We start from the raw sequence: 15,188 nt of genomic DNA, 5'->3' as shown, positions 1-15,188 counted from the left end.
AATTTTTCTTTCCAGAGTGTGCAACAGAGTTGCGTTTGTGTCTAAATGGTAGGCATTTTTCACCAGCACACATAAAATGCACGCAATTTGTGACTGTGAATCATTTGGGAACCTTATTCTGATCAGAGGCCATTTTAGTACCCAAGGTCCTGTACACAAACTGTTTATTATTTCACTGTATATTATATGAGCATTTCAGAGTACAGTAATTGCTTTGGGGCTTTGTATCACAGTTGCTGTAAGCTTTTATTTACTTTAACACTAGCATGGTGAGGCACATCAAACAGGTTCTCCATTCCTGCAATAGATGCTGACATCTTAAAAGACGATTGAGATGGTGTGAACGCAAAATAAGTGCTCCAGCCATACTGCATCGCTCTTTGGCTCGATAAAACCGACACCAAGTGACTTACTAGGAGAGCACGCGGGGAGCTCAATATTTAAGCCAACACATGGCAGGCTAGTGAGAAGGGATGAAAGATTTTTTTTTTGGGGGGGGGGGGGGGTGAAAGCTGTTGGGGAGGGGTGAGCAGGAGGGGGTATAAAGGAGATGAAGGTAATGGAACTGGCCGTCTTTTTCAGTGGGGAGGTCCAAATGAAAAGCTGGTTTGAATGGCATGGGTCTGGGTCTGTAGTCTCAGTTGAACATGGGGGGGGCGTTGGCAGCACCGATCTATATTTACGTATCTTTGCGAACTGCCTGATGTGTTCCTCAATCGACAGACAAGCTGTAATTTACAAGCAAATAAAAATACGTTTGGACGGAACGAATGCCAGCACCAACTTCTTTGTGCGTTTTTACCTAAACCGAGACTTGAATGCTATTACCTCTGTGTGGGTTTCCCACTGATTCTGCTACTGTCTCATATTCTCTTTATTTGTATATGTAATGAGCCTCCAGTGCTCATCATACCACCCTTTGCAAATTACTTATTCAGACAACGGTATGTTCATAAATGGCACCATGGTGGATTATTGGTTCATCAATCTGCCCTCCAAGATCTGAGGTTTCAGATTTTGGTAGTTCAGCTCTTCTCCCTGTGCTTGTGTGGGCGTTCTCCCACATGTTAGGTTCACTGAGACTCCAAATTGTCCATAGGTTTGTGATTAGTGTGGGTGATTGTGAATGTGAAGGTTGTTTTGTAATTTATTGGGGAATACTTAGCGACGTCACTATTAAAGACTAAAATTTCCATCCTTCCATCCATTTTCCGAGCCGGTTTATCCTCCCAAGGGTCGCGGAGGGTGCTGGAGCCTATCCCAGCCATCTTCGGGCAGTAGGCTGGGGACACCCTGAACTGGTTGCCAGCCAATCGCAGGGCACACACAGACGAACAACCATTCACACTCACACTCACACCTAGGGACAATTTAGAGTGTTCAATCAGCCTGCCATGCATGTTTTTGGAATGTGGGATGTTTTTGGAATGTGGGAGGAAACTGCAGTACCCGGAGAAAACTCACGCAGGCACGGGGAGAACATGCAAACTCCATACAGGGAGGCTGGAGCTGGAATTGAACCTCTGCACTGTGACGTCGACGCGCTAACCACTGGACCACCGGGCCGCCGACTAAAATTTCAATACCTTTGAATCAAAATATATTTGGGTGCTTTTACACCTTTGCTTTGTCTGACCTCTGCCCTCTCTCGCCTGCGACCCTAATGATATGGCTACATTGTAAGACAGGGGTGTCCAAACTTTTTGCCAAGGGGGCCAGATTTTATGTGGTAAAATGTCGGGGGGCCGACCTTGGCTGACATTCTTTACATTGAACAACAATATTGTTCAACAAATTTTAGTAAGCCAGTCTGTTTCACATTTCCATTTTTATTTTAATTTCAACAATCTTAAGAATTTCTTTTGGTTCATTTGAAATATGACATATCAGTCAATATAAACACGGAGTGATGTCTTGTTAACTCGTGAGTGATGCCCTCTAGTGTCTAAATGCTATTACTCATTTAGTGAATGCTATTACTCATTTAGCCACTAGAGGGAAGCAGTACTCTATGAAACATCACTCACCAGTCTACGAGACCTCAGTCAATGCAACACGTGTCCCATTGCGCCCAACCTGCGGGCCAGACGGCACTGATTTTATGACGGGGGCCGAGGGCCGGATGAAATTCGACCGCGGGCCGGATTTGGCCCGCGGGCCGGACTTTGGACATGCCTTTTGTAAGATGTACAATGTAGCCAGATGATAAGATGATCAATGGGATGGGGGTCGCTGACCTGCAAAACTTGAATCATGCATTCATGACTGAGAGCATGAGCCCACCCTGGCATCACATGAGCCCACCCTGCCAACACATGGCAGGCTAGTGAGAGGGGATGAAAGACCATTCAACCAAGGTTCATGGTGGTCTTTTCACGAACCACAACTCCCCCACAATCCGATTCCTTTCGCCACTGCTTCATCTCCCACACTCACTTTTTCTTTTCTTTCTATCTCGGGGCAATTTATGCTGACTGGTGCAGTTTGCAGCAGCCCTGCCGTGAGCAAGAGGAGCGAGTGAGTAGCGGTGGAGGAATTGGGGAGGTTGTGGCAGTGCTGATTGGCTTGGAGGAAATGGGATTCCATGACTAGATACACTGGCCGGTTAAAATCCATCACAGAGATTATCGTTTGAGAATGGCAGAGGTTCTCACTGAGTTGCACTGCAGCAGAGAGAAACAATTGAAAAAGCCATGTGGAAAGTCCCTTTTTCGATTAGGCTGTCAGAGATGCCTGCTGGGGAGCAATAAATAGATTTTGGAAGCCAGTCAAAGAGATTCAGCCACGTGGCTATTGGGGAGGAATCATTGGAGAAAAATACCTTCAAAAGAGGTTGGAGGGAGGAAAGAGAAATTGAAAATGAGATGAAAATCAAATACTAAGTTAAAAAGAGGGATGGGAGGTGGTGAGGTGGGGGGTTCTGGGATTCTTACGCACAGCTGAGTACAAAGACCTTTGGGATGAATCGATTCTAAAGGAGCTGTGCTACTCTGCTGCAGATGCCCCGGGGGGATCACACATTGAAGTTAAGTAAATCAAGTCCATTGGTGTGAACGCTTGTTTGTCCATATATGCCCTGCGATTGACTGACGACTAATCCAGGGTGTACCCTGCCTCTCGCCCAAAGTCTGATGGGGTACTCCAGCTCACCCATGCCTGTCAACAGGATAAGCGGTACAAAATGCATAGATACCCAAAATGCATTGACCGTTCATCACGGAGGAACGTCCACCCTTATACAAGCACTTTCAGACAGGCAACGCTGCTACCTTGGTCTTGGGTTAAGGTAAACGCCTGACCTCCCTCCCGCCCGATTTCTTTTTCAATCTAGTTCCACTGAACCATGGAGTGTTTACTCCCTTGCATTTCCTCAGCCTTACCGGGCTGCACTTCAATGGATTTAACAGTCATCATGAAGTCATCAGACCACTGATTTATCAAAGGGTTGAATAGCACCTAGAGAGGTGCCAATTCTTTTCCAAGTTCCCCTCACGAGCTTCAGAATTGACCTTCCTTTATCCCTGCCGCCTTCACCCTGCGTCAGTCCACACCTGTCGACAAAGGGACAAAACCAATAACCTTTCTTAAAGAGTGCTTTGTAATGGATGAGACGTTTAATTTCTTTCAGAACTTGATTTCCAGAAAGCTTTCTAATGCCGGAGGGCAATTTGTCTCCTTCCAGCCTTGTGGGGAAAAAAAGTTTGTGTCACCTCAAATTCATCAGGTGATGCTGTGATCAATTGCAGCCTGCACATCCACACAGACAGTCAAAAACAGACACACGCACACACACTTGCGCACACACACAAATAAAACGTCACTGCCAGCTACCACAGATTTCACTGGGAAGATTGTTGGCTGCAGTGTGGACAAATAACTTTTCTTTTCTGGTCTTTTTTTATTATTTTTTTTTATCACCACTTTATTTCTCATTTGTACCTCAGAGTACTCCTGTGATACAATGTTATTATATTCAGACCTGATTTCCATCGTGATGTAATAAGGATGAAACTTCACCTAATGAATCTAAATCAAGTCTTGTATTCGTTCTTCTTTTTGAACCTAACAACCTCAGAACAATAGAATAGTAACAATGAGACCAAAGTATGTTGTGATAATTTGTTTTTTACTGCTTTGTTTTTTTGGAATGGCGCCCGAGTAGGCAGCCTTCGGCAAGTGCTCTTCAAGAGCCTTGCTTTTTTGTTCTTTTTTGCTGTTTTTGTCTTTTGTTTTGTCACATGTTGTTTGTTGTTTGATCGTGTGGACCTGATATGGACTGTTTTCAGCGCTTTTTGGCCACGACATTCGTCAAAGGAGCAGTATCTGTGCTTGGTGGTTGCGCCTTCTCGGCAGCACGCCTGTACCAGCACAGATTTTGATTGGGACGAATGTCGGCGCCATTGACTGTCGGTGCTGGACAGACCTGGGGCGCTTGTGTTTTTTGCGCCAGTAATGGGCAGCATTTTTCACAACCCCGATTTGTTCAGTGGCTATGTCAGCGCTGTTGGACAGTTGGCGTCGGTGCGGCTGGATGGATGGCCGCTGAAGTTGAGGATGAGGAGAGAGGAGCGTTGGCGAAGAGCACCGATGCGTATTTGGAACCGTGAGTCGCCGCTTGGAATTGAAGTGGATTTCCATGGGACAGGGGAAGTGAACCAATCTCTTTTTTCGTCAATGGATGCTACAGCTTCTTGTTGACTTTGAAACTTAGCTTGTAGCCGACGTGTGCTCATTTTGAGCATGACGTCTCTGATCCACTGGTTAAAGGACACTTTGATTCTCTCCTCTTTCATCTCAAACCGCTTCAAACAACAAAGCGTGTGACGGAAAAGTGGTGAGGACTGCACGACTGTTTGTGTTTTATGTTGTGTGTTGTGTTTATTATTTTACTTTATGTTAACTGTTTTGTAAAGCGCTTTGTTACAGCTGCCGCTGTTGTGAAAGCGCTATATAAATCAGAATGTATTGTATTGTATTGTATTGTATTAACTAACCGTGTAAAGACAATACAGAGATTTGTTTCCAAAGGCATCGTATCTCTTTGAAGATAACAGCTGAAAACCTGCAAAGACAGAGAACAATGACCCGCTGGATCGTGTGAAGAGAGATATGAAACTGTTTTTCTGCAATTGAATAGAGTCAAATTTCTTGTCACTTTACATGCCATGAGAACGGAGCAACAAAATTCACTTACTAACTACAACCTGTCCAAGAGACATTAAAAAGCAATGACAGAGGGAGACAGAACTGGAAGCCTGACAGATTCCCAGACAGCGCTGTGATTATTTTTTGGGGGGGATGAAAACAAAAAAATAAGAATAGAAAAAAACCCCCCTAATAATCCCCCCACATTTGTATAAGGAAGGAGCACAGTATAGGTTTGGAAAACAAGACACATGGATAAAAATTGAATGTTTCCTGTTTTTGGGGGGCTTGATTAAAACACACACACACACACACTTTGTCTCTGGCATGAGTGGCTTTCCACCCAAACTTGAATGCCCTCGTTCGCATCAGTGTTTAGCAGTACGTCTGCGACATGCAGTTAGCTAGCTAACTACCTCTGACTGTCAAGGCAATGTACGATACAATACAGTGTTTAGTGAAATCCTTATGAATCTTACTGTGATATTACAATTGAAAAATAATGTAATTTTGCATATCTGCTGTCAGATATCGGTTGATTTAAATCAATGTACTGGTAGACTAACTTTCAACTCTCAAATGCCCTGGTGTTAACATCTGTCTACTCAAGAGCAATAACAAATAATATTGCTGTATGCAATTGGCGGCACTGTAGTTGACTGGTTAGCATGTCTGCCTCACAGTACGGAGGTGTTAGATTCCGGTTCCGGCCTTAATTTGCATGTTCTCTCCATGCCTGCGTGGGTTTTCTCCGGGTACTCTGGTTTCCTCCCACATTCCAAAAATATGCATGGCAGTTTAATGGGACCCTCTAAATTGTTCCTAGGTTGTGATTGTGAGCGCGAATGGTTGTTCGTCTATGTGTGTCCTGCGATTGGCTGGAAACCAGTTCGGTATGTACCCTCCTACTGCCCGAAGACTGCTAGGATAGACTTCAGCATCCCCACGATCCTCGTGAGGATAAGCGGATTATGGATGGATACTGCTGTGCTGTATTTCTATTATCAGTTTCTAATCAGAAGAAAATCAAATGTGTCTGCTGAATGACATTATTTTCCATGTGCGGGTTTGTGGGGTTTTTTTGGGTGGGGGGTGATATGCGCAGCCTCCCCACATACAGTACGTATGCATGATATGCTCTACCTCTTTCAGGTGTTCTCTCAGTCCTTCACAGCCACCTATGCTATCTACTGTGTGACCACTGGGTAGGTGGAATCCTGAATGCTAATGCATGGGCTGCATGCCGACGGACGTGCAGACTGAGCAACTCCTCTCATCCGATCAGAGCCTCGTGCTTGCGTCAGACATACATTCATTCATTAGTGTTCTCTCCTCAGATTCCACTGCCTGAGCATCATTTTCACCATAATGTGAGTAAAAAGGGGCAGGTGGTCCTCCAGGGGAACTGTTCTGGAAAGGACTCAAGGAGGAGCTGTGAAGTAGATCATCGCCCGGTGATACTGGGGAGGCTTGTCCTGGAGGCAGTGAAGCCAAAAAAAAAAAGGATTGGAGATGTTGCAACCCTGCATGAACCAACACCATTCTCTCTCTTTTTGTTTCCCCCTCTCTGCATCTTGCTTAGGCATAACAGCATCTTCCAGACCAGGGTGCAGATGAACCACGGAGGTCTTTTCTAAAGGATACTGGTCCCTCGTGGATGCATCATGTGCAATGTTTCATGTGTGTTGCAGGGATCTGCTGGAACTTAGGCCATCAGTGAAGGAGAAGGATGGGTTGCAGTACGCTTCCTGGGGGCCTCAGGGGAACCAACTGGTGAGGCAGGCACTGATTCTGTCATTTGCATCACCTCGGGCTGACTTTACACTACAAGGGTGATGATTAGTTTTCCTTCCGTGTCTCAGAATTTGGCGATATGTTATTGCTGTGTGAGCAGTAGAAAAGAGAAAAACCTAATCAGGCCTCAGTTGTCCGATATCAATGGAATTTCTGGCAATGTGACTGCAGTGTCAATCAATTCTTAACACAATAGCATTTTTCAAGCACCAGAAATAAATCATGGGAATAAAAATCTGTTCTCAGGTCAAATTGTCCCCACTATTGTAATTATACGATTATATCTTTCACCCCCACAAAATCACCCATAAAAGCAGTTGATTTGCTGCTACCCTTTATTATACGAGTGAAAAATATGAGTGAATAATGTGTAAATGCTTTTAAATCCAGGTTTAAACATAATGCTCTTTTCCCATGTCTACAATGAAGGTCATTCAAAGCATTTTTAAATTATCTTGTTGCATTGTAAGTTCTGAGTCATTTTCGTAAGCTGCTTTTTATTCCTTTCCTTTGCTTTGCTTTTAAATGTCCTCAACACTTTGGTTTACAACTGCTTTTAAATGTTGTACCTGTACTTTGAATTAAGTGACGTACATTGAGTTACCTTGTGTATGAAATATCCTAAAGTAAAGCCGCCATGAACTCAAGTTTATACATACAAGCATACATCTTTACTTGTATGGCGTGTTCACAACAGCTGCAGCCGTAACAAACATTTAATATAAAACAATAATACAACAGAATACATCACATAAAAACACTGACAAGTATACAATCGTAACAACTATTCCTACACTTTGCCCGAATGGAGCGAGTCACACTCATCATGATTCACCGTGGCAAGTAAAGATGTATTGACTGGAACTAACCGCATGTGTGCTGCCAACTGCTTCATTCCCTCTTGGATGTTGTTCCGCTCCCTCCTTTGTTCCCGCAGCCAGCTACAAAACCTGTAACTGTACCGTCTTAGAGAAAGGATTTTTTTGTGTGTATCATTGCCAGGCTTTTGTATTTGATGGAGATATCTACTACAAGCCCAGTGTGACCAGCCAAGCCCTGCGTCTCACATCCACTGGCGACCGGTACAGTGTGGTGAACGGGCTCTCGGACTGGACCTACGAGGGTGGGATTTACACATTCCGGCTAGCACATCAAGATGTCATTCTTATAAAAGCATTTGTATGTACAGTATGTAAATTATTATTATGTATGTTTATTGTATACGTGTTTTGAAACCAAACAGAAGAGGTGCTACTGTCTTATGCTGCCCACTGGTGGTCCATGGACGGCGCCCGGCTAGCATACCTGAGCATCAACAACTCTGCCACACCCCTTGTGGAACTACCTCAGTTTTTGGGTGGCCTGTACCCCTCCAATTTGATTTTTCCCTACCCCAAGGTGGGTTGTATATACTGTATTGAACTGTGTTGCTCATCGCAAGAAACCCAGACACACAAGCAGGTTTCCCTAGACCAGTGTTTTCTAACCCTCACTGAGCCAAGGAATATATAGAATACAATAGAAAGCCTTTACTGTGGTTGTATAGTGCAGATACAATGGGCCGCAATACAATACCAAGTTTGTGTCTACAATGAAAGACATGTAAAACTCATAAGTGACATACACACTCTCATTCACATCACTGCTTAAAAAGAAATGTCACCAAAAGGATGTATTCTGAAATTATCTTTTCACCGTTTACTCACAAATCTGATTACCGGTACTTCGTGTGAACCATTGGCGTATTTAGTTGAAAACTAATAGAAACAGGTGTGTGACTCCCACAGCCCACAGTTATTTTTGGTGAAAGAACAGTAACTCAAACATAACGCAGAGCGTATAAATATGACTTTGTAATACAGTAATCCCTTGTTTATCGCGGTTAATCGGGACCAAAACTACCCGCGATAAATGAAAATCCGCAAAGTAGCGACCAATTAACCTATACAGTTTTTTTTAATGAATGTTTGAAAAAAATCCGCGATGCACTGAAGCCGCGTGAAACGAACCGCGAAATAGCGAGGGATCATTGTATAACGTGAAGCTGGTCATCAATGCACGTTTCACTGATTGTGCTCATAGGCGGGCTCCAATATCCCATCAGTCAGCCTGTTTGTCGTGAACCTGTATGGCCCGGCTCACACGGTGCAGATGATGCCCCCCGACTCACTCAGTGCCAGGTAGGCCAACACGTTTTGAAAAATGAAGGAAATATAGCTGCACTGAAGCCGAGACTTTTTTTTGGTCACAAATCATGATATGCAAGACCGCGCTGTTCCACTCAATTCCTGTGGGTGTTGCGCCATCTGCTGGATCTGGTTGGTCACTGTGACCCTTGGATCCAGTGCGAGCGGATTGTAACGGTAGAAAGTGAAAATACATTTTGTTTATTCGAATCTAAAATCTAACAACTTTTCAATTGGCACTTTTGCCACACCTTTACAATATTTCTTATTAATACTTCCAGGAAGCTCTCAGCAGACAGTCACTAATAATGAAAAGGACCAAACACAATTAATTTTACGTGCTTGTGTGTTTGAAGGCCGCTTCCTTGTTCATGGACGATATCATAAAACTTTACAATGGTGACATTTTATGTGGCGGATTGTTGTACCCATTATGCAATACCACAATAAAGTGACCATGATGCTAGGTTTGCACTGCATGGACCCAGTAATAATTCTGATATGTAATGCCAAAATGGTTGGATTCGGAGCTGGGTCAAGGCAATAAAAAAGGAGAGAGGAGATCTACCTCATCAATTTGAGGTTGACGGCATCAAACTGCTTTGCCTTGAAGTAAGATCGTAATTTTTTTCTCACAAAAATTTCATTTTCAATTAAAAATTTTCCCCCTGTATTTATTGAAAATAAATCAAATCACAAGGACAATAGTCCCCCCCACAGCAATAACTTGCACCATCTACAGAAATAATATGAACAAATATTTTTTCTTTGACCGTAACGTTAAAGTAAGCACTTCCGCCTTGAAAAATTGTCCTCTTTGTCACAACATTCAAATTAGCACAATTGTTAATAAATGAACATAAATATTCAACAGTGAATACCGCTTATGGTCTTTTCTCGTATAGAGTTGTACAGGAAAGGCGAGGCGACCTTCGCAAAGTTTTTGCGGCTTGCAAACACAAACTGTTGCTTCGGACCCAACATCTCGATAAATCACTGCTTTTGCAACATATACTGTACATAGGCACAACACTTTTGGCAATGTTCAGCTCAATTTACTCCATGATGGCTACATGGTCAAAGTAATGTGAAATTGGTCCGCTTCTGTTGACTGTTTCCCACAGTAATTAACATCAGTCGTTTTGTTTTGTTTTTGTTTTGTTTTTTTACGAGAGCGGTCATAAAACTTGCTATATATCGTGACCAATACTAAGTAATACTGACTGTGCTTTTGTAAAGTAGCAGCTCATCTCTGTCTGCAATCAGAGAGATGACATGTTGTTTGTGCAAGCAGTGCGGGCCAGCATGCATGCAAACTATGGAAGCAGCGAGGAGAAATCTGAATACGGTAATTAATAAATAAACGATCAGCATTCCCAGCAAAAATCATTTGATCGGCCAGCCCTCCAAATGACAATGAACAGACTCACCTCCACTGAAACAACAGACATAGGATATGTGGATATGTTTTAGTTTTTTTTTAAACATCCAGACAGAGCGTAAAGTGTATTAAAAGGTTACATTTAAGATTCACAGACTATGAAATTAAGGAAGGAAAAGCATAGGTTCCCTCCATTTAAACCTATTCGGAAATGACTCAATTCAGTCCAACTAAATGGTATGAAACATGGATTATTTCTTTCACAGTACTTCCATGTTGTCGCTGCCCAAATTGACATTTGGTTACATGCATTTTGGATGTCTATGCATGGTATAGTTTCATTTGAAAATATATGCAAATATATGATTATATTGCAGGCAATTGGGCACTCAAAACTGTCGTTTAAATCAATTTTAAAATCCTCGGTGTTTACCTAACCTGTGCAATTTGTAGAGTAATTGTCTAAATGTCTCTTTCCATAACACCTGTGTGATTCCCTATAGAGAAGGCTACATCTCCATGGTAACCTGGACCAGCAGCACCCGCTTGGCGGTTCGTTGGCTCAACCGGGCTCAGAACGAATCTGTACTTTGCGTGTGCGAGGCCACCACGGGGGCGTGCTCAGAGGTGAGGTGAATGGTATGATAAACAATGACATGCGAGCACCTCTCAAGGCCCGAATGGAAAAAGTTCTGATTTGGCTTCTGCACAGCAATAGCCAACTCTGCTTGCTTTGCGCAGTTGCAGATTACCTAATTAAGACAGTTTGAAGTGTGGTGATGTCAGCATGCTTGCGACAATTGATTTCAGTGCAGTGGTGTGTGGACAGGTATTCTCAGGTATTAAATTTTACTAAAAACTAAACTTTTGGTCGGCAATTTTCCACATCTGTTGCACCTTTGACATGCTGCACGTGTACCTCATGTCACACACGAAACACATGCATAGAACTCTGGTGTATTATGCATGGCTTTAAGCCACATAATTTAAAAGGATCCAAACCAATGCATTGTATTTTGAATGCACTAATATTTCTGATTTATTCCCCTCCAAAGAAACACAAGATGACCATGGACGTAATGCAAAGCCAATGGCAGGTATGAAGCACTGCAATGAATCCTCTTCGCTTACACACGTGGGTACAAATGATGGTATCCTTCTTTTAAAGACACAAAGACCACAATGGTCACTGAACTAACTTGAAACTGATCAAGTAATAATAAATAAAAATGCACCATAAATTAAGCAAAAGTAGTTGGGGATTTTTATTTATTTATGTATTTATTTATTGTGGCTGACCAATATTACTTCAAAAACCTTAATCTCGCCAAAACTGAAATGATGGTATCCCTACCTTAATGCGGTATTTTGTTGTGCAACCTTCCCCATATGTATCACGACTGTGCTTCTCATGACTTGAGTCTGATGGTTATTTATTTATCTCAGCAGGATGTGCCGCTGTTTTCAGATGACGGCTCCATATTCTACGCCACCCTGCCAGCCAAGCAGGGCGCCCGCGGAGAATTCCGTCACATCGCCGCTCTGTCAGCCCAGGTCTGTCCATCTGAGGCTCACTCACATACATCACCTCCTAATTGTCCATTAACACTTCAGCGAGGGCAAACTAAAGCAGGGCTTCTCGTTTGTATTGACTGCACTCTCTCCCTCAGTACAGATAAATCATGATCAAGTCACGACGTAATGCTTTGCTGGGACGCTTCATTTAATCTTCACCCAGGCAGGGCAAATTAAGAAAAGAGCAATGGTGCTTTCGGAAATGATACAGATGGACCTTATTTCCTGTTTGTCATTTCTCATTAACACTTATGTGAATGTGCCATTAGGTGAGCCCTTCCTATTAAGATGCAATTGAGGCATCTTCTCCCTGAGTGTTAATTTAATCTCTCTTCATTGCTCACAAATAATATATTGCTACACCTGTTATTATGATTATTCCGTTATGTCCACCCAGCCCACCGGTCCATCCAGCCCTCCTCGGTTTTTGACATCGGGCAGCTGGGATGTCACCTCGCTCTGCGCCCTGGACGAGAAGGCTGGAAAGATGTAAGTGGCGTTGCCCGTTTTCTTTCAATGATCACTACACCAGGACCAAGTGTATTTCTTCACCTTTTCGCACGTCAAGCAACATGTTAGAGCTTGTGATTACTTGCTCATTCTTGAGAAGAATTATTGCGTAATTCTGTCATGATCCAGCTGTGTAAAGAAAGCCCTCAAGCAAAAATGGATCACAGTCCAAGAATCGCTGAATAGCGATAAATTAAAAGAGATTTTAATCCCACAGAGGGCTAAATCTGATTGCACAAATGTTAATGTGTCACAATTAGATTATATTTTGACATAGCAAAACAGTAAATAGCCGGACATATAAAGTGAGCTGGATTACACAAAACACACAAAAAAAGGCTGCAATCTGGGTCAAGGAAGTCAGTGCATTATACGGAGGATCTGGATAAGAGTATGGATTTTTATTTACCGGTATTATATTTTCTGTATTGGTGTCACTTTGCCATCATCATCATCCCTCTCAAACTCATAATGCTAGCTTCAGTTTGCTTATTTTTCTTGTCAACCAGGGAGTGTCTGTTCATAAACAGATGGACAAATACTGTAAATCACTTAACTACGTATTCCCATTTTTTGTTCCAATCTGTCAAGACTTTGGCACACAACACTGTGCTGCATATGTATTTGCCATCACTGAATTTATCAATCATTTATCAAGTCAGAAATCAAACTTTATTAAAAGTACAGGTACCGGTAATTCTTAATTCCCTCTCTCCCTCCCCTGTGGTTTCTTTCTGACCTTCGGGTTGAGTGAACGCTGGCGCGTTTTGGCTGCCTTTGCTCAACCCGTATTGTTTTGTGTTTTTTGTTATTGTAAAGTGTCCTTGGGTGTCTTGAAAAGCGCTTATAAATAAAATGTATTATTATTATTATTAATTCAAGTGAAACAGTTATGATGATGCTTTGTACAGTATTTCAATTACGGGTAATACGTAGCAATTACCATGTCTGCCTCTCAGTCGAGAGGAATTGATTTTATTACAAATTATTATTATTATTATTGTTGTTGTTAGGTTCGAAACCAAACCGAATAATGTTTCAGGATCCCAGAAATGCAATTTCAGACAAACTGCGATAACAAAAAGATGTATTGACAGAAAAACGCACTGACAGAGTACAAACAGAAATCGGTGGTCACAAGGAGAAAAACAAGGCATGAACAAAAAGCGCTTGCAAAAGGCAAGCTAAAGTTAACACCGAGAATATAAATGAAATAACAAGAGTCTAATTCACACGGAAAACAACAAGATCAAAAAGCCTAAATCATACCAATACTTACAAAACAACTTTGAACGACATCGAGAAGTCTAGAAAACAACACTTGAGCATCAACCGCAAGCAAGGTCAATAATCTGACACATAGTAGGCAATTTGGCAGTCCTTAAATACTAGGTAAGGCTTTGATTGGGAACGAGGAACGGGTATGCCTGCTGGTGGGAAACACCCTTTACTCCAGCTCATGCTGGAACAAAAACAAAAACTGACATGACGGCTGTTATCACTACTACTACTACTGCTGCTGCTGCTGCTTTTGTTGTTGTTGTTGAGCAACTTCCAACTGAGCCTCGTAGTTGCTTCGAAAGCTGCTGCGTCCTGGGTACCTAAAAATCCAGTTGTTGGTTGTCGATTGGGAACTGTTTGTAGCCCGAAGGCACACCCGACACCGATTGGAGGTCGTTCCCGAGTTGGGCTACTGCTGCTGCTGGGATCAATGCCTGGATGACTAAACTGGTAACAGTGATGACCTTGGTAACGGGGGCCTTGGTGGAAATCCCAGTCAGGACAAACGGTATTATCTTTTATGCCAGAGGTGTTAAATTCAAAGCCCATGGGCTAGATCTACCCCGTGACATCATTTTATGTGGCCCTTCATGAAAAGCTGAAGATTACTGCTGTTGTTGTTGTTCTTCTTACATAACTAGCTTGTATTATTTTTGTGGGTCTTCAGCTATTTCCTGAGTACAGAGGAATCCAGACAGGGCAGACACCTCTACAGGTAAATTGCACGAATGGCATTTTCTTCAAGATTAATGCTGCATTCCAGAAAACTGGCAAGTCAACATTTCTAACTTGTTGCAAGGAAATGTATGGTGGGATGCAGCTCAAAGTCCAATTTACAAACTCCAGGCCATCACCAAGAAGCAGCAATGTGGAGTTGCGTAGTGAAAAGCCCACCGCCATCATGGGCATTAATGTTGTATTAAACGGGGGCTTTTAACGAGTTAGTTGAACCATTATTTTTTCACGGGTAGTGTAATTATGCAGCATACACAGCAGTACATTGGCTTGCTTCAAATATACTTCAAACGCAAGACAGCTAAAATTTGGGCAGAATTTGATGTTCCAAAAGGACAGTCAACTTCTCGCCCTAATTACTGTCAATGCAGCTCACTCTGATGGAATGCTGCTCATTGTCAACTTCATATCTTCACCCATTATAGGAATTTCAAGTTCACTTAGTGTGCTGTAGCTAGGGGCGTCCTGACACATGGTCAGAATGACAAGAATTCTTTGTGCTGCTAAATAAATTTCACTTGGCTTTAGGCTTCAGGAGACACAGTCACAGTGTTATAGAGAAGTGTTTCGTTGAACCAAGG

General features: G+C 42.6%; 1 protein-coding gene across 4 annotated transcripts in view; it reads left to right on the top strand.

Annotated features, from left to right (window-relative positions):
• LOC127596662 (inactive dipeptidyl peptidase 10) overlaps positions 1 to 15,188 on the top strand; it is a 40,159-nt gene that overhangs the window by 18,641 nt on the left and 6,330 nt on the right. For 3 of the 4 annotated variants that reach the window (XM_052059438.1, XM_052059436.1, XM_052059439.1), the window contains 10 exons: positions 6,298 to 6,350; positions 6,837 to 6,918; positions 7,942 to 8,062; positions 8,183 to 8,337; positions 9,022 to 9,119; positions 11,010 to 11,133; positions 11,562 to 11,603; positions 11,953 to 12,060; positions 12,479 to 12,570; positions 14,540 to 14,587. In XM_052059438.1, coding sequence (XP_051915398.1) covers positions 6,298 to 6,350; positions 6,837 to 6,918; positions 7,942 to 8,062; positions 8,183 to 8,337; positions 9,022 to 9,119; positions 11,010 to 11,133; positions 11,562 to 11,603; positions 11,953 to 12,060; positions 12,479 to 12,570; positions 14,540 to 14,587 — 923 coding nt within the window. The remainder of the gene's footprint in view (positions 1 to 6,297; positions 6,351 to 6,836; positions 6,919 to 7,941; positions 8,063 to 8,182; positions 8,338 to 9,021; positions 9,120 to 11,009; positions 11,134 to 11,561; positions 11,604 to 11,952; positions 12,061 to 12,478; positions 12,571 to 14,539; positions 14,588 to 15,188) is intronic. The other variant, XM_052059437.1, reaches the window with a different exon arrangement.

Source organism: Hippocampus zosterae, chromosome 2 (genome assembly GCF_025434085.1).
Source record: "Hippocampus zosterae strain Florida chromosome 2, ASM2543408v3, whole genome shotgun sequence".
In the NCBI taxonomy this organism is placed as follows: domain Eukaryota; kingdom Metazoa; phylum Chordata; class Actinopteri; order Syngnathiformes; family Syngnathidae; genus Hippocampus; species Hippocampus zosterae.
The sequence above is the reverse complement of the archived record's forward strand: the minus strand, read 5'-3'. Positions and strand labels throughout refer to the sequence as shown.